A 20,460-nucleotide genomic window follows, 5' to 3' on the forward strand; every position below is an offset into this window, starting at 1 on the left:
ACATTTATCAGAAAAAGGAAACTCTCCTAAAGGAGCAAGGCTAACTTGCAGAGGTACCTAATGTTCCTCTGAAAAATACAACTTTCATTATTTTTAGCTGTGGAGGCAAACCAAATCACTTTTGTAGGAGTTGCTTCAAACATAATTTAATAGTTACAAGGTCATATACTATAGTATAGTATGTATTTTCTCACACGACTGTAAATGTTTATTATTGTTTATTATGGTTTGTTGATTACTGCTCTCCTCAGCATCATTGTCTGGAGGATGAAACTATTAATGATCAAATTCAAAACACACATTTTACGGGAATAAAGTCTTAAAGTATGCATCAATTAAATGTAATTTAATTTACGATCCTTGAACATCAGGAGACTTATTGCTGATTAATCTCAACGGCCATCTGTGTCTTCGTGACGATTAGGACATCCGGCATTCAACGGGCCAACTCTCACTGGGTGTGATAGTCGGGGTGGGCTGTGATTTAAACTCTTTGAGGGTGGGTCATCCTCGCCTCCCACACGGGGAAAACTTGCAATTACTGTTATGCGGCTGACCCATAACATGCTCTGTGCAGAGTATTTCTATAGTCATGGATTTTCTTTTTGTGCAATCTGTTTCCGCGTGCTGGTTTCTTCTCCATATTCTGAACAGATTTCTTGTAAACGACGAATGCCTATTTGTTGTATTGAACAACTTTTGTTGCTGCAGTTTGTTCATTTGCATCTGCGAGAGGAGCAGCTCTCTGATTTCATTGTAACATTGTGTAACGACGGCTTTCTGATCTGAAAATTTCCCACAGCGTGTTGTGCTTCCCCACGCGGCCAAAGGTCAGGTAAAACAAGCACATTTTGATATTCAGAAAATAAGAAACTCCTGTTAAATAGTCACCCTGGTGGTGTGTTTTTCACTGAGCTGCAACAGCTCGCCCTTATCGAGGATTTCAATTTGTCCATCTGCAACCCACTCGGTGCATTAGCTTGACGACTAATCAGTTGGTAAATAATTTACATGTGGAAAGCGCTGCCCTCATAATCCGGGGTGTTGCCATCACTATTGAATGATAGCGGTGCGTGACCTAAAAACTGATGGGAAGTTTTGGCTGCTTCAATCAAAACAAAACTATCTATTGAAAACTGACAGCGACTTCAAAGTGACCGTCCGAGTGCAGAGCCGAGCGCGGCGCAGCACAGGGAGGCCCACAGGCTGGAAGTTCAGCGAGAGAGTGAGTGGGTTGCATGCATGCTCCACATCCTTCCTAAGATAGTAGCCATGGGGCAGAAATGTGTTTCCTGACCTGAGGATGGGCTTGGTGGAGCGCTGACACTTCAAGGACAGGTCCTTGAGTCCTCAGATGTCCCTAAGGGGCCACAAGTATTATAAATTTGGACCTTTTCATCTGACAGAGCAGAGGTGATCTGGCTTTCCTGCATTGGGACTATAGTTTATTATTGTTAAATGAATGACTTATGTGCGCAGTTTTTTTTTTTCCTCCAATAATTTCTCCATACAAATGCCTTTGTTTCCCTTTGCATTGATGACTTTGTTTGCTCTAAAGCGGCGATGGGATTTTGATATATCCCGAGACAAAGCTTTGTCAGACAATCCAACCCGATTTAGTGAGCTTTATTCCTTTTGAACTTGAGGGCGCTGCCAGCCTGGAACCACAGGAACATTTTAATTAGAACCATTCAATCACAACAGAGAGGTGGTCTGCCATAGAGGATCTGGAGGGGAAACACAAGCCCACAATAACACACAATGATCCTTACGGTTTTACACTTTCACATTGGTTTCTTCATAGTTCAATAAAAACATTCATATCAAGAAAAAAATTGTTTTCTCATGCATCTCATTGACAACTGCTGATTAATGATTGGTGGCGAAGTGTTGAATAGTTCAACCGGCGCAGTTAGGAAGGCTTCAGATTCAAATATAGCTGCATTTTTGTTCAGTGAACCTCCAAGTGTTGACAGAGTATGCTATTGATTTCTACAGCGTGGTCCCTGTTTTATAAAAACAAAGCTGTCTGGGATTGATTATGTTGGCTTGAATTGGTATGCTGGGTTTGGAGTCTGCGTGAGGCAACTGTAGGTTGAAGCTGCTGCGACATGCGACAGGTACAAAGAAAAACAAAGCACAGTGTGTGAGTGCGTGTGTGCGTGCGTGCGTGCGTGCGTGCGTGCGTGCGTGCGTGCGTGCGTGCGTGCGTGCGTGCGTGCGTGCGTGCGTGCACGCGCAAGCCTGACAGTGCACGTTCCTCTGGTCCTCTTTGACTTTTCATTCTGAGCGTATATGGTACACGGGTTTTCAATTTTCTGAAATCTCCCTCTGTAAAATGAAACTGGGCTGCCAGCAGCTTACAACATGGGCATGTTGTGCTCTAAGTACAGGGTTTTCATTCACACTCCGAGGACTCCCTGAGGTGGGTGGATGAGGGTGGTGGTGGGGGTGGGGGGGTGGGGGTGTGTGGTTAACAGGATTTGGACAAGCACTCTGTGCAGGTTACTTTCAATGGAGGGATCACCACAACTGACCCTCTGCATGAATAATTACTGACACTTAACAGAAAAAAAAACAAAAAAAAGAAACTCCCGAATCCCTACTGAGCTCAGTTTTTATTTGTCTAACGTGAGGAGGAATTTCCTTTCCCCAGACATTGTCTCTTCTTATTGATGGCTGACATTTGACCCCGACAGATAAAATTGCACACACCTTTTGGTATTTGCACGCAGATAGTACCTTTTATGGGTATTGTTTTACGGATTTAAAAACAGCTGAAGAGAAAAAGGCATGGTGTCAGGATAAAAAAAGCCTTTAATATTCCTGTGAAGGTTCAGGCTGTGTCTGATTTTGCAGTGCTGTTTGCTCAGCTCCTGTGGTGACACTGCAGTCTTCCCGAGGCAGCTTTGTGAGAACTGCTGATGGTTTCAGGATTACCTGCTGAGCTGTTCATGATACCTTTTAAATGCTCGGGGAAATCCATGAAATTAAAATCAATATTAAAGAGTTTCTGCACTAAGGCTGCAGATGATAACCCACAGCTCCAGCACAGCATCTGTAAATGGTGTCATTGCATTGTGTTGGGCTCCATCAGCACAACACAATGCATCGTTATTCGTCAGTCTTGTGCACGGTGAATGAAGCCAGTGGGATCTTGAAGGGAGGAAATTTGTCATGGACGTTGAGGAGACCCACACCCACCGACCCTCACTCACACTCCTCCAATTCAGCTGGTTTTATGAAGTGGTGGGTGTGCAAGCCTCCAGTCACGAGCAAAGGAAAGGGAAATCATTGTAAATCCCATCCACTGCCTCATGCATCCTTTTGACAAAAAGGAAAAGGCGTTTGTTTGTTTTGTTTTTTTCAGTTTTCAGTTTCCCCTCAGCACTCCGGGCTCTGTCCTCTCTGTGCGCACCAGAAGCATCGATTAGGAGCTTCACCTGAGTTTCCCTCAGTCACGGACTTTTTTTTTTTTTTTTTTCTTTCAAGCAGCATCCCAACATCTCCCCCATTATCCCTTCTTCTTCTTCTTTTTCCCTTTTTGTAAAAATAAGTTCGATCAAGGTTGAGCAGCTCTGGAGCGGAGACCCGGAGATGAAGACAGATCTGACGTCTTTCTGTCGGACGTGGATTGGAATAGCGTGCGCATCAGGTGAGGGTGCTCCAACAGGAGAATTAAAAAAAAAAAAAAAAAAAAAAGTTTTGAGCGCCCAACTTTTTCATTGACTGGAAAAGGTCGAGCTGACACCACTTTCTTCCCAGATTTATTGACTTAAAAGTTTTAAAGCGACGATTCTTCCACCAGCTTTCTGCGCTTTTTAAGTTGTGATTTGATTTAAACACTTTTCCGTGATTGCCAAAAGTAATCCGTCAAATTCAACGAGGTCTGTGCAGTTCTTCCATGTTTGCTCACTTCGCTTGACTTGTGCTTTTAGTGTGTTTGAGGTCGCCTTTTCTCAAAGAACAAGGATGATGACTTGTGAATGACTGCAGGTTTGAATCCTCTCCTGCGTGCAGATAGGCACTAGGGGGAGGCATGCTGTTGTTGTGTTTGATTCACATGGTAATTGATGGGGGGGTAGGTAAAGTGATGTGGAGATCCCTTCAAAACATGAGCTGGCTGTTTCTGTAATGCCAGTTTATTTATTTGATTTTTGCGAGGAGAAGGAAAGCAGTCTGATCTGCCTCCACATGCGCTTTGTTGTCACTCTGCTGGCAGAGAAAATCCAATGGAGGAGAACACTGGAGAGTAAATAATCCAACGCGCAGCGTTTTCTTTGCACTGTTTGGATCAACTGAATGTGTTTGTTTGAGTTGTTCATTAGCTATCACTGCCGAACAGCTGTTCATAAAGAACATGGGAATAGTTTTGTGATGAGCAGTGGCCATATGGCCCTCTGATTCACAACTCCGGGGTTGAGGGGCAGCATTCTCTCTTAAATTTGTGACATATGAATTCAGAGCGAGAGAGCAACCTCCTCCGGTTACGACAGTAGTTTGGAATCGGATAATAAATTCACACGTCTGCTCATCTTGTCTGTTCTTTTGATGCCTTGTATAGAATTTTTCAAGGCTCCAAAAAACAAAGCCAAACACAAAATATACCTCAAACTCATTTATCCTCATGTCACATTTTAAGACAAACTTACTTGTAATGTGCTGGCTGAATGGCACACAGCGCTTATCTTTTTTCACTCTTTGCTGAACACATACAAAAGAAACAGAGCCTTTGCTGCACCGTCCAGGAGGAAAAGCACGTTGTATAATTTCTAAAGCTCTGTCTGACCTTTCTTGCCATCACACAAATCCAATACTCCTTTTATAGTAAGTGTGGCTTCGTCTATTGATAAACTTACTCATTGGATGCATGTACAGCCATACTCAGCTTTCATTTTCCTCAATAGATGCTTAAAAAAAAAAAAAATAAATTTTGAAGAAATATCCCGGAGGCAGAGCGCTTCATATCGGAGTCTTCACATTTTTCAAGTGCAGCCTCAGAGCAGGAACCGGTTGGATCAAGTGCTACATTAAAATAGTGAGGCAGCAGAAAGTGAATATGCTCTGACCTTTTGCACATCAGGTCGAATTGAAAACACATTTTTTTACTCTACTCTAACAAGTAATATGCTTCAGTTGAAGCTTCTCTTTCCCATTCGGACTAAAAGCTTCAATATGTATTCCTAAAATCAAACCAAACAAATTGTATTTTAATACTTCTTTGAACCACAAGGTGGTGTCATGAGCCTTTAACCAAAAAGTGTATTTCATGTTTTATATTCCCTTTTTCTTTTCTTAAAGCAGCCAAAAGGACCAAAAGTTATTGACTCATGTAATTAAACAATTATATCCAGGGGACAATTAGCTGGGGATTACGTGCCCACCATAGTTTATGCATCCCCCTTAAGCTGAATTTTTTTTTTTACTGCTGCGACATGTCTGCACATTAGCTTCAATTTCTTTTTTCTTTAGTTTCAATTTCTTTTTCTATGACCATGAATGGCTCTTCTCATGCAGCCCCTCTGACCTGTGGTGCACCTCAAGAGTCAATTTTAGATCCACATCTCCTTTTGCTCCATCTGCCGCCGCTCTATTTATATTCTTTTCCTTACTTTATGTCTAAAGATTGTTTGTCAGCTATACACGTATGGCTTATTAATTTGTTTTCTAAATGAAAACAGAGGTATCACAACATTTTTTTATTTTAATACGATTGAACCTAATATTGTTAGTTTTCCTTTTTCTGTCTTACATATGTGATTTAAACCAGTTGTCAGGATTTTCAAAAAATAGTTTTAGTTAATATCTAATAACTTGAACACATTTGCGTTTTTTCAGCTTTGTGCTGCATTGCAGTGGATGAAGCTTGACCCTTGACTGGTTTGGCCATTTGTTAGGCATGACGATGACTTAAAATGGGATTGTTTACACACGGGTGCTGAGGCAAAGTCACCTTCACGTCCCCTATCTATGAGATCTGTTTGTTGCTGTGCCCCTCTTGCCACCTGCTTCAGGCAGCAGCAGCATTTATTCATTCCTTCTATAAAGAGTTGAGGTTTTTTTTTCTTCAGTTGGAGCATATAAATACTGGCCAATTTCGTAATCGCAAGTGAAAACACATTTGTTCTGGAGGTTTTCATAGATGGGGCCATTATTTTTAATCCCTACCATTACAGGATACAACTACTCCTCCATTTCTTCATTAATTGTGGATTGATAGAATAAACTACTTGTTTGTTGCTACTTTTTTTGCGACAATTATGCTACATAAGTTAACTCACCAAACTTTTTTCCTCTCTTGGATTCGGAACATGACAACCCTCCAAGGCAGAAAAGGGAAAACTTTGAAGAGACCGATTTGCCTCTTGACTCATTTGCAAAACCCCACACTGAATTAATCAGACAAAAAGTTTTGTTTAAGAAGATTAAAAAACGACCCAAAATTCGCTGATTTGTCCCTAACTTGAAGGTTTTTCTAATCCGTCTTAACCTCCTAAATTTCTCTTAGCGAAATGCCTGATGTTGAGGAGACACCTCTGAGTCTGATGCAAGCCTGATGAGAGCAGTGGCTTCCCATTATTGTGATCACAGGGGAAGATTGAGGCAGAGTGGATTGTAGAGCTGCCAACCCAGGAGTCATTGTCATTTGAGGCGGATAGAGGATATAAATGACGCTGCAGCTGCATTTATGAAGCTTTGAGATTTCACCGAGAGCCATTTTCTGTCATTTTCCTGTCACGCTCTGGTTTGAAAAACGGGTGGTTCCGAAACATTCATCACACGGCTACAGAAATTCAGCCTTATTTAAGAAAGATACCGTGGTGCAACTTTGATTTTGAAGGGCACTGTTGAAATGAATTTTGAGTCACTGATTCATCTCCTTGTAATTTCCTTATTTTTGTTGCTGCATAATTAGCTGTTGAAACCCTTCTCAATAGAAAAAAAATAGGAGGGGAAAAAAAAAAGCTTCTTATGAAAGCGACGCGTCTTTTTTTAAACATTTGCCCAAGAGCCAAATGCTCTCAAGCTTACTCTGTGTCTTCTCTGCGCATAATATTGATATTTCTTTTACCAGTGTTTTCTGTACGCATGCCTCTGCTTGATCAGATCATCCCAGAAATCTGACTGAACTTTAGGTGTTATTTTAGTTGTCCACTTGTAGAGGTTAAGTTTGTTTTAGCCAACAAAACCCGTCTATTCTCAGGGCTGATCTCAGGGATTCAAACTCAGAACCCTGAGGAGCGGACCCCCTGGCGTCTGCCCTGCAATATCTTCCTCTATCAGCTGGAGAGCAGCCCGGGTGAAGGAGGAATGCTGCCTCTGCTCCTTGTGGGAAACTTTCTTTTTGCGGTAACGTCCAAATAAACAGCCAATCTGCTGCCTCAGTCATCACTGGCATGGAGCAGCGAAGCCCCCTTGGGCTTGTGGGACGTCTGATCACTCACATTCTCATCACACCGAGGCACCAACATGTTGGGAGCTGAGAGATAAGCTCTTTAACACCAGGAATCTGCAGCAAAAGCCAAATATGTGTCCGAGTTGGTGTTAGATAGTTGATGAAAACCATCTGTGGTATTTCTCGTTTTATTCCTCTGACCTCTCTGAGTGTTTTGTGCCAGGCTATTTGAGCTATGTTAATCACATTTTTGAATGGCAACGTAAATAAGACGGTCAAACACTCTGATCCAGATAAAATAAAATTAGTAACCATTTTCCTCCTCCCTTGTTGCCACTGACACGATTTGACATGTTTACTTATTCCTTTAACTATAAGTAGTTGGCTATTCAATAAACATTAAAAAAAAAAAAAAAAAAGGATCTACATTAAAGCAGAAAAATGGAGCATGGACATTTGACTTTTATATTTAGTGAAATAACTTCATTTGATCATTTAGTATCATACTCATGGTACAGAGGTGCGAGTTCTAAGAACTCCTGTTACTCCCCAGCTTTTTATTGAACATTTGTCTGAACATGACATTTTATTTTATTAAATGAAATATGTCAGCATCGACTGGCTGGAGTTTTGTGAGGAATTTTGTGCTTTGCTCAAGAAACACTGCAATAACTTCAAAGTTCCTTTCACTGTCATTCTTATTCACAACAATAGCCACAAACTGAAGTTGATTTATGTCACAATTTTGAGTTCTTGAGTCAGACTTACCTGAGAAATACCTTTTTTTCGGAGTTGCAATTTTCCAGTAATTATTAAGAAAATATCAGACGGTACAAACATAATAATAGCAACGTTTGTTCATACTGGGATAAAGGAAAAGAAATGAAAGATTGAAAGGGTAAAAAACTTACTGCGGCAACTGAAATCAAACACTCGTATCAGCCATTTAAGCACCAAATTATGTGTTGTGTTCTGCCGCCTGCAAAGTTTGTAAAGGCTTGCTGCTGCAATCATAATCAAACCTCTGCGTTTCATCTTTCGGCTTCTTGATTCAGAGGATTTCATGCATATCATTCGCCTCCATCTTCCCCATCGTGGTGATCGGATAGTTTTTTCTATCCTTCTCTCCCCCGATGAAAATCTAGGCGTCATTATTTGTCACTTCCAGCTCAGCCTCTGGTTTTATATAATGGCACGGCCTCAAAAACATACCTAACAGCAAAACCCACTACTGTCTCTCTCTTTCGCTCTTTTCGCTATGTTCCTGTCACAGATCAGCCCTGACACTCGTTTCTACCCACTCCATCCTGACTGCACTCACTCCATCACCACTTTTGTCCCTGCTTTTCAGCTGTGGATTGTGGAACCAATATACTTCAACTCATCCACTGCCTCTTCTCCTCGTTTCATCATCTTTCCACCCGGCTGCCGTTAATTCACACACAAGTATATTGGCTTGTCTCTGCCGACCTTTCTTTAAAGCCAGTTACTTAATTTGGAGATCACAACAAGCGTTTTAAAACGAGTTCACACAGAAGCGACAGTAATGGGCGTGTCAGGTTTGAAAAATGAGTCAAGTTACTCCACCAAGCTGACCAATCACAAGGTAAAGCTGGTCTCACGCATCACTGAAATGATATGTTGCAGCCACCACCGTGTCTCAGTTTACTTAATCATCAAGAGAAGCATACTGACAGTTTTGGTCTTGTAAGGATGGATGATCCCAATAAATGAGTGTGCCGTTCATCACAGACAATTACTGCTTTCGTTGCATCATATCACCACTCCGTCCTTTTGAAATCCCACACTATTGTGTTCAACTGTAACAGTATGACTCGCCTGTTCAGCTATGAGATGCACAAAGAGAATAATTAAATATTAAGAGTCCAGAGCCATCTCTTCATAGTAATTGTTTGCATCCCGACTGTGCAAATCAAATGTCAGCCGCAGCAGGAGCCGGTTTCACGCCATTTTCTTTGCAATTTGAAAACACTCAGCAACACTTGGAGTAATTACCATGCAGATGAGATTTAACCTACTGATTCGCCTCATATGTCTCTCTCTCTCTCTCTCCCTCTCCCTCTCCCTCTCCCTCTCCCTCTCCCTCTCCCTCTCCCTCTCCCTCTCCCTCTCTCTCTCTCTCTCTCTCTCTCTCTCTCTCTCTCTCTCTCTCTCTCTCTCTCTCTCTCTCTCTCTCTCTCTCTCTCTCTCTCTCTCTCTCTCTCTCTCTCTCTCTCTCTCTCTCTCTCATGCATGCAGGCATTAGTTTTGAATGCCAGGGTACTTGAACTCTGACTCTTTTAGTGTGGCAAACCTCTCAAGAGAGAGCAAGAGGCCACACTTATACATCAACGTGCTTTTACCTATAGGAGATGAAAGGTCACTGCTGTTGTTTGCGGATTTCTATAGTGTAAAACTCCAACACATTTGTTTTTAATCTTGGAACGCTAATTCAGGATGGATCAGGATAATCACATCTTTGACATGCCAATGACATGAGATTCACAAGCCAATGAAAAGACATTAAGTGTGAGGCTCTGTGGCATCTAGTACCTGATGGCAGCGCTTGTACTCTGACAGAAACTGGATACTGGGGTGCGGTGGGTGTGACACACTTAGTACAACAGTCAAAAGTGGCCCCGTTGCTTGGAAACAAGCATCATTCAGATCATTTATCAGTTTGACTCCAGTCAACGTTGTGACTACTTTGGAATGGCTCCTCAGAGTCAGCCAGCTGTGGATTGGTGCCTTGAGATTCCCAGTAGTATTGGTCAGCCTTGCCTTTGGCTGAGGGTCACTTGAGGTTCATGGGAAAGAAGCCATTGGCAAAGCCTGAGGAAATTGCCAGCTTCCCTCCCCTTTAGGCATTCAATACGGTAATTGTTGACCCAGTACTCCCTACTTTGCCCTTGTTTTCTACAGCATTTCAAGTCGCCACTCTGATTTAGATCTCTGGGTGATCTAGCGCGGCAGCAGAAACTTGTTTATGGCCCAAATCTCCGGGAATTAGGTAACAAGTGCGATAATGGGGCTCCTCAAAGTTTAGCCTCCAAACAGTCACAGCGTGAGATGTGGGAGCGTGCGAGCCAACACGGCAGACCTGGATTGTGCAAGTCTCTCTCGCTTGGTTGTTTTTCTCCAACACAGTTGTAAAGAAGATATTTCAGACGTTTCCTAAGAGAGAAATCATTGCCTGGAGCCAGGATGGAGCATTTATGGTTCACTTCAAATGAGGGAATATCTCAGTGATAAAAACGATGACAAGCAAAAAAAAAAAAACAGTGGCCTCAGAGGAAGAGTATGAGCTGTCCGGTGTGCCTTTGTGGCAGGTACAGGAAGGTTTAGTCAGGGAAAGAGGTTTAAAACATAGGAAGCTGGCCCAGATGGCTTGTTGCCCCATCCTTAATTTCACAGCCCTCCTCGGGCAGGATGTTGCAAAGGCCTGTGTCTCCCAGTAGCGGAGAGGACAGGGACGTAGTGGATGTCATCCTCCTCCATGTTAACAATGAAATCAAAGCCAGGCTGCCAGTCAGGCCGTCGCCTGGCTTTGGCCCGACCTTGTGCACAGATGACAGAGGAAGTGGACTTTATTTCTTTCAGAGGGAGAGAGAGAGAGAGAGAGTGTTGTAGCCTGAGGCCAGCTGACTCCACATCCAAAGAGCAGGTCTGTTTCATGGCCTGTTTGGCCTCCTGTCCCTCACTAGATATATGAGGGCAATTTCATTCTGCTTCAGCTTTGGCCCTTAGCCAGATACCGTGTGACTGAGGTCGCCACGTTGCTGAAGTGTCACTTCCACTTCGACCTCAGACCTCAACCCCTCAGAAAATGCATTTTTTTGGAATTTGCAATTTCCATTATCCAGCATTTAACCTTTCATAATTTAATTTGAACCAAGTGTCAGTGCAGGTGCTTTTAAATCCAAGTGCCTCTCTAGGCAGTTTACTCATTTCTACCGCATAACCACACAGCAGCAGCACAAATACTCTGCCCTAATTACTCCATCTGCAGAAACCTGCGTCTTTATTTCTGAACAGCTCCCCAGTCGCATCCCCTTTGCCAAACTAAGACTCTGAGAAAAGCTTTATTTGTTGACACAAGGCTCCTCTTTTCCTGTTCCTGTCATGTGACTGATCAGAGACAAAACTGCCGAGGAGCTCGGGAAAACACTGGCGACAAAGTCTTCTAAGCTGTCCATGAAAAAGGGAAGTGGGAGAAGCACAAATGTGATAAAGAAAACAGGAAATTCGCTCCCAATGAAAAAGACGTGCAGGTTTTCACACGAGCTCTAATGTGACGTGCCCTGCATTGCGCCGAGCGGAGAGCGGCACTTTCGTCTTACCTTTAACGCTCGCGACTCCTGCCTGCCTTTCATCTGTCTGCTTGACGGAGAAGCTTTACATTTTTAACTGGCTTAGAAGTCCTCATAGCATAGTGGCTCCCTCCCCCCCCGTGTGTGTGTATGATTTATCTCGTCAGCAGGTGTCCTCCATAACCAAGGATGTCCCGTCGCAGTGACGAAACCACTCCTATAAGTCGCCTACCGAGCTCAGCCAAGGATAATGCAAATGTACGCGCACAATCATTTGAAGTGGTTTGAGTTCTGCTGTACAAATTACAGTAAAGTTTAGCCTGGAGTAACTCCTTACACAACAACCACATTGTACGATGCGAGTACAAACTACCGTCATCTTTATATAACTGCAGAGCTACAAAGGATTTTTCCAATTTTCCAAATCTCGGTTGCAGCTTTGCACTAACAACCCCACTGATATGTTAAACCCTCTCCGTTGATGCCTATCCATTAGTAAGGCACAAGATACACGTTCGTTTGATTTGTGGATTCCTACTGCGATTAAGAAACATTGCAGAGGATGGAGAAATGTTCTGTCTTTGTGGAATTCACATGGCGCAGCACAGAATAACATAATAAATTTGAGGTCAGGGAAAGATGGTTTAGATATGAATGGAAACACGAGAGTGAGTTTTGTTAGTTGTCGGGAATGACATAATAAATAACAAGTCACTGTAATGATACTACCTTTGGCTCACTAATAACTGTTAACATTTCAAATGAATGATATCGTTTGACTCACTGAACTTTCCCTGAGCTCTCTCTCTCTCTCTCTCTCTCTCTCTCGCTCTCACTCTCGGTATCTTTCATACCTAAAATGCAGCTCAAATTTAAAAAAGAGAGATTAAAAATACATTCAATTCAAGAGCATAATTTCAATATAAATAGAGAGTAAATTTTTAAAGAAGACTAAAACAAATGAGATTATATAACACACAAGAGTCACATGCTGAAGTCAATAGTAGCTTAGTTTATCTGAGTTGCAGTTATTGGTAAGATACTCTAGGTGGTAAATACTGCGTGCTGTGCCCGGTCCAGTACACTCATTACTGCTCCTCTGCAGATAAAAGGTCCCTCCAATGGGTCATCAAGTCTCCAGATAAAATCACCCTCCTGCCTTCCCTGGACGATCTTGCCACCTCACATTGGCTCAGCAGAGCAACCAACATCACAAGCAACTCCTCGCACCACGCTATCTTTTTGAACCACCGCTGTTGGGCAGACGGCGGCGAGCGCTAAAAACACCAGACACCAGATTCAGAGGCATTTATTTTCCCCCCGACAGCCATCGTAGTCCTGAACAGACAGGCATAAAAGACTGTTACAGTCTGATCTGCTGCACTGAGCCGACACCCAACAAAACAACACTGTTTTCCCACCGTGTCCACACGTATTTATATACGTTTGTCCATTTTCTATTTTTCTTTATTTACCTCTCTCCTCGTTCACTCATTTATGTTGTACTTACTGTGTTCTTGAATGCTTCAACTGTCCGAATATAGAATCCAGTTATGAAGCAAAATGATCTATCTATGAAATACACTTGGATAGGCTTGCCAGAAGTAACTGAGTATACTTTGTTATATCTGATGTCTTCTGTATTTTACAATCAATGCTACAAAATATCTTAGAAACTTCTGAAATTAAATAATTAACAAAATTCCTCTAATATAAAACATAAAATTTAACAAGAGGTCTCATCATCCAATTTTAATAAAATGACTTAACTGTGTTTTCAGTGTAATGAACTCGGTAGATTAACAACCACAGAAATAACTTCACTTCAGTAGTGCATGGCAATTATTTTCTCTCTCTCTATATTTCTTCCAAGCAGTACTTTATAAGTATTTATCTGTCTCAATGCATATTTGCAGATGACCTAATGTGCAATTTGACAGCAATATTTGACGTAGCTCATGTGCGTTATAGGACATGAGTGGTGCTCTCTTTTGCGCCTCTATTCATCAGGCCAAGTTACAGAAGATCTTCCTCTGGCATGCTGTTTACACTCTCTGCTTGACAAGTATCGGGCCGTACATCTTCCCTTCCTGTCAAACACGTATATGAGCCTGACACATCAAAGTGTAGACTGATGCACATGCTGAGAGAACGGGCCCAGTTGCTCCTCGAAAAACGCAGACCGTTAGCATTTGCTCGTGTGTACATCTGGTTCCTCCATTACTGCACAGACATGCGGGCTGGGCAAGGCAGAAAAACAGCTGTGGGAACTCGTGTGTCAATAATGTAACCATCTCTTTATGACCTCTTGTCATTGTTTGAGTTCACTGAATTATCCTTTCCATCTTTTGCAAATCAGTTCTTTAACCAGTCATTCAGGAGAGTCTTACATTTCATTATTAAACCTTTTAAATTTTTTCTGTAGAGCCAGATGGATCTGGTGCTGGTTACTCTCTTAACTCTATTTGTAAGCCTGCACTCTCACAGCGACAAAGAGAAATCACCTCCGCAAAGCAGCAATCAAAAACCAGCTTTTTCAGACGTCTCTGTGATAGAAAACCTCGTCAAACATGCTTTCAATGGGCACTTCCTCTTCTACTCTGCTGTAATTGTTGCGGTCCGATTTAATTATCTTTTAACCAACCCCCGGAGATCGGCGTGTCAAATACTGAGAACACCGTGAGCTGAATGACAAGATTTCGAAAGTCATTAAAGGCATTGTCATCTCAAGAACCAGAAATATGGAAAAAGTACACAAATCAACGCGCGGCGCATATCCATCTGAAGTTACACTGGTGTTTATATTCCCTGTAATCGTACGATAACACAGAGAGTGAGTCATCTTGGAATGATCCGTGTTTTATCTCTTAGGTTAAAATGTGTTGCCGCTTTTTTTTTTGTTGGTGGGGGTTAATCGTCCCAAAGCTGCAGCTTATCTTAGCACCACCAGCTGGAATGCCTGGGAAAAGAGGAGATCCGAGCTCAAATAATATTTTGGCTCTCCGCCCGTGTTCACATTTGTAAAGTGGTTGTCAACGAGCCAATCGCCGTTCATTCAAATGTTTTTAAGGTCAAAGGATTCATTCTGGGTAGATAAGTAGTCTCTGAATGATTGAGTTCGCCGCAGAGACTCACCTGCAAAACAGGGCTTTTAACACTGAATTTGCATTCTTTATCACATTTTTAAACAAACTTAATACATTGCAGTTAATTCTCATGTATACTTGCGTTTCCCACGGCACTCTACCTCCCCTGCATGTTTCAGAAGCCTCACGACTCCAACACACCAGGTTGTTGTTGGATGCCGACAGAGTTTGACTGAAACATCTTAAACATGCAGGACATCGTGGCTCTCGGACCGTGATGATTGTAAGCTACTCCTGTAAACCATGTAGCTGGATTTCACATTTTGAAATAATGAACTTCTGTTTGATCCTGTTAAGTCTGTATATTTAATCTACAAGCAACAAGTCTGGATTTATTTATTTATCGCAAAGTAACATTAACATTTAATGATGGGTGTATATTATATATTAATCAGTGTTTCATGACTGCAGTGCATTGATAGTATAACAGCATTTACTATGATAGCATGGCCGTGGTATAAAAAACACATGTAATGAACTATAGATGTTAACTGTGATGGATTTCACAACTCACCAATCAAAGAATTTAACATCTCAAAGAAATATGGTAACATCAGTGGCTCTTTGTCAAGTTGGAACAACTTGTAATATATTCAGAAACATTCAGCTTGAAAGCCATGGCAGCCTTGAAGCTCACTTTATACAATTAAAGAAAGTTCAGTAATAGTTTGAGTCTTCCCACCGAGACCAGGGGCCAGGGTTCGTGGTTTTGTCCAGTAATGGACGTAAACAATCAAGAGTAAAAGTTTGATTAAATGTCCAAGGTTGTTTTGTATGTTTTCATTTCATGTGAAGTACTACTGAGAGCTGGATCTATTATTTCTAAGAAGAGAACTGACCGAGGGAGCAGCCATTGCAATATTTACAAGACCGGAGTGAAGGCAAGCACTACAGCCTGGCTTTCACACAGAAAACAATGTTCAGGCTCAGCATGACACCAAACGTACTGTAGCTGTGAGGCTCCAGTAAACCAAACTGGGGTTTTGTTGCCTCAGTGTTTGATTCCCTCGAGGTTCTTGAGTTTCATGTTGGGTCATGTTGTTCACAGTTGTGGCTCTAGTTTCATGGTTTATGTTTCATTTTCATGTCATGCTTATATGATTTTCCTACTTGTACAAATTCCTGTTTCATGTCATCGCTCTGTACATGTTAAAGATCAAGTCTGGTTTCATGTTCCCTGTCTGCAGTCATGCGCTCATTCGAATGTGAACCATAAGTGTTTCTTGTTTATTCCCCGCTCCCTGTTTGAATGTCCTATCTCCACTCCTCGCCAGCTATAAGTAACTGTGTTGTGTGTTTGTGTGCTGGTCCCGCCTTTGCTTTTTTTTTTTTTTCTACATGTCTGCTTAGTTCTCTCTTCTGATTTTCACCCATGACTTTTCTGGACTTTGCGTTTTTGTCTGCTTGGTTTTCCTGCCCGCCTTTTTGTGACCAGAGTAAATGGCCTGCACCTCCTCCCTCGACTTTATTTGCATTCGCTGTTCATGCTCCTTGATTGATAATGTGTTTTTTAGTACCACCAACGGAGAAAAACTGTTCTCAATCAGTGCTACCACTCAACCGTTTGATGTTTTATTGCATCATAAATGACAGGCAATATTATTCCATTTACTTGTTTATAATATTCACATTCATAGCACATTTCTCAGACAAGCAATAAAGTAAATAAACATGACTCGTGGTAATTCGTTGTGTCAACGAATGTCGGCATTTAATTCATCCATCTCCTCTACTATTTTATAAAATTAGAATTTCAGCGTGTTGGAGTTGATCTTAGCTGACAATGGGTGAAGGCAGGTCAAACCCTGGACAGTCCATCGCAGGACAAAGACAATGAGACGGACAGTCACATTTTACAGGCTCTATTTAATCTCAAATGCATGCACCAAGAAAACTCTTGCTCACACTGGTAAGAACATATAAACTCCAGACAGACAGCTTGATTATAAACAATTAAAAGAATAAACTTATTGGCTTCATTTATGCATGCAGTACAGTATCCGTAATTAGTTATTTCCACTGTGACCACCACTAAGTAAAGTATATGTCACAATTCAGACTACTGGTAGTCCTTTCATAAACACAACAAAAGACTGTAATAGCTTACTGCATGGAGATAGATGTCTAATGTATTCTCCAATCGTCAATATCTCATTGATAACAGCCATCTCATACGTCTGAGACAGACGGGTTCAGATGGGCTTCTCCCATTCAAATCAGATCACTGGAGAATCACAGTCTTTTAAAACCATTGATCCAAGCTGCTGTGAAGCAAACTCACTGCTTATTTGTAGGTATTTGAACTGCCTTTCTTCCATCGAAAACTTTTGTTCAGGAACAACGCCCATACAATTTATGATCGCTGTCTTTATGTGCTTCACAGTTTAATGCACATTAAGATACATGAGCCACCTCAGTGATAACAGTCATAACAATCTGTCACGAAAAGCAGCATGGAAGGTCACGGCAGAAAAATGTGTTTATTATCATGACAAGATATGCTATCTGCCGCGAACCTCTACGGATTGATGTGTTTGGGTTTTCTTTGGCATTCACCTCATATTAACGGTACATTAAAGCAGTGTGTGCTTTTAATTGTGTGTTTGACAGAATGCAAACACTCACTAATGGGATTATATATTTGCTTAAACCAGTTGCGTGGCTGACAGGCTGACCGACAGGCTGACCGGGGTCCACATACCACGAGTCTTGACAGGGAAACTCAGTGTATACATTATGCCGTACACCCGTATGGAACATATTGACATCTGGCAGTAGACATTTCCATCAGTGTGAAACGTGGGGTGAAAGTAGCTCCAGGAGCACTATGCACGGACGCCACCTGCATTATATAAGACACAGACCATGCCCTCATCCCACCTCTTCAGTCTGAAGTGTCCAAACAGCAGAGAGGTTGATGACTGTTTTGGCCCCGCGGACACGTTAAAGCTCAAACACAATAATTTTTGGGCAGCCAAAGGATCGTTGGCTGCCCTTTCCCTTTCGCTGTAGGAAGTACACAGTTGCCGCTGCCTCAAAAAGGCATACAACATCAATAAGAACAATTCACACCCTGGACACGCTCTGTTTGAACTGAACTGCCGTCAGAGCTTTAAATTCAAGGACAAGCAGATTAAAGTACAGTTTCTACCTAACAACAATCCCCACACTCAATACAGAAAAACACATTTGATGAGCAACATGTTGTATAAGACACAATGACAGGATGCATGCTTGTCTGTGAGTAATGGGTGTCTGATTGTGTTCTTCCTATCTTTTTTATTTGCTTTTAGTAGATTCTCCGCATTATGTACAGATTGGATGGCACTTTTACATTTTGTTATACTTATTACATTGACAGAGATCTTCATTCAGCAGTTCTGACCATGCCACTCAGGTTGATAAGTGTTGTATAAGATGTCCAAAATAGCAGCAAGCAATGTGGTGCACATCATTCTCTTAACTGACCTTGAAAATATACTATGTCAGAGGAGCTGAGCTCAGAATGCGCAGGGATCTTTCAGGTAAACTGTGTGGGTGTAAAACATTTGTGTCCCTCTACCTCTATGGTGAGCCAGTCTCACCATAATGCGTTTTCAGACAGACGAAGTTAAAGTCGTCTGTTGCTTAGCAAATGTTTCCTTTTTCAGGTTTCCCCAACAAACGCACCACCAGCATCTTGTTGTTTTATCTCCCGGGACACGCCAGTCAGTCATGACATTTCAGAAAGATTTACAATTTGCATCCTGTCTGTCAGTGGGCGATCTCCCGGCAGATTGGAAGGGAAGCATCCATCACCCAGACTCAGCTACATTAAATGAGTACAGCTCATTCCTCAGCCTCTACATTAGTCTTCTCACAGATTTCTCCTGTTTGCTGATCATGTTTACTGTTTTTCTTCAGGGACATTTTAAAAATCTACGTCGCATTCACGGGCTTGAATGTTCCATTTACAAATATTTGGTGATGTATTTGTCTTCTTTTGCATCCATTTATGAAATCATGGTGTGCACATTCGTAACAGCAATTTTGAAATTATTCTGACATCTGTAGACGCGGGCATTCATTTCCGGTAATGTTTGTGTGTGTGTGTGTTATAAATTTGATATTAACTATGGCGAGGCTTCATCCACAACAATAAATCATGCTATTTGTCAGGCATTCTTTTCTGTTTAGCTTTCCAAAATGGATAAATATGCGTTCCAGAAAAAGTTAATCATGATCATTCATCTTCATTTATTGTTCAGACTTTCTCATTTGCCACTTCACAGGGTTTAGGTTGAGCTAAATTTAGTCTCATTGATGTATCTTGTAATGGCTAAATGGTTGTTGCGGTCTTTGATACGACTAAGAAAACTAAGAATGGAAGCGAGTAGGGTTAAAAACAGCCATCCTGTGCATTCGTATTCTCAGTCAGTCTCCATTATCTCTGTCACAGCCCACCTTATTTCTCTTTTCACTGCAACAGCTATTACTCACACAAATTCAACATGTTTACGTCAATAAAAGGGTAACAAGCTGTGTTTGATGATGTTATCAGATGCTTTCTTAGTTGCACAACCAGGAAATGCATCAGCTTCGGCTTTTATAATGAAAGTAAAAGGCCATTCCACCGGAACCAGGAGCGACAAGTCTGAAAATATTTAGTGTTGACATGTATTGGATTATTGCCATGAGTGATTTATATGATAAAAGATATTTCAGTTGAAAACACAACTTAACCTGATGGGTAGCATATTAACTCACACAGTGCTGAAGTTGCCGGTTTAGGGTTGTTGAATTCATTCCCAGCTTTCAAACGAGCTTTATAGTCACTTGAATGTACTACACCATCTCTGACTTGGCCACCAAATGTGTTTTGCACAGGAAGAACCGAGTTCTCAATGGAAAGGTGTGGGAGGTCTACAGATTGGATCAGGACTCAGTGAGGTGGCCTCTTTTGTTCGCCTCCCTCACACTGTGCAAAGGAAAATTTCTTCCTCCCAAAATAGTGAAAATGGGAGCTTGTCCTGACAGGAATTTCCTTTCTCACTTTCCCCCCCTGTCCACAGCTCTGGGGGGGGGGGGGGGGGAGGGGGGGGGGGGGGGGGAGGGGGGTCCCATCTTGGTCCCTGTGTATATATATATATATTTGCCTGCCCTGTATTTGGCTTGACTGCCTTCTATTTCCGAGGTGTGAGGAAGAGTGGCCACAGCAGTGCTGTGTGTGCGAGCGGGGAGGGGGTTGGGACTGAAGACGGTGGAAGGTTCACATCAGAGCTGAGACAATATGTGGGGGAAACTTCGCTTCTCCTCTGAGGCAGTGTGAAACTCCTCTGAAAGAGCGGGGAAGGAAGACCCTGCTGAGAGCCAAGCTGGGAATGATTGATGGATGGCCACCACTTCCCACTTCAACCTTCAATATGTTTGTTTTTCTGTCAGCGGGAGGATATTGGCTCATATTCATCCAAGTTTATAGTCTGAGCATTGTGTGGGTTTTGAATTATTAAATGTATAATTTTTTTAACATCCTTGCAAAGACAGAAATGGACCAACCGTTTAAATCTGCAATATTATGACTTTTGTCCTCATTTTTCTGTGATGAGCATGAAAGAGGGTCAATGCCCAT

The 20,460-nt window shown here is 42.0% G+C and overlaps 1 protein-coding gene across 1 annotated transcript in view; it reads left to right on the plus strand.

The window, feature by feature from the left end:
• The first annotated feature begins 3,410 nt into the window (after positions 1-3,410).
• Positions 3,411-20,460, plus strand: part of flt4 (fms related receptor tyrosine kinase 4) — a 53,770-nt gene continuing 36,720 nt past the window's right edge. Inside the window, exon 1 of the mRNA XM_080465248.1 lies at positions 3,411-3,655. Within this exon, the coding sequence (XP_080321374.1) occupies positions 3,598-3,655 (58 nt within the window). The 5' untranslated portion in view covers positions 3,411-3,597. The remainder of the gene's footprint in view (positions 3,656-20,460) is intronic.

Source organism: Lipophrys pholis (genome assembly GCF_963383615.2).
Source record: "Lipophrys pholis genome assembly, chromosome: 6".
Classification (NCBI taxonomy): Eukaryota; Metazoa; Chordata; class Actinopteri; order Blenniiformes; family Blenniidae; genus Lipophrys; species Lipophrys pholis.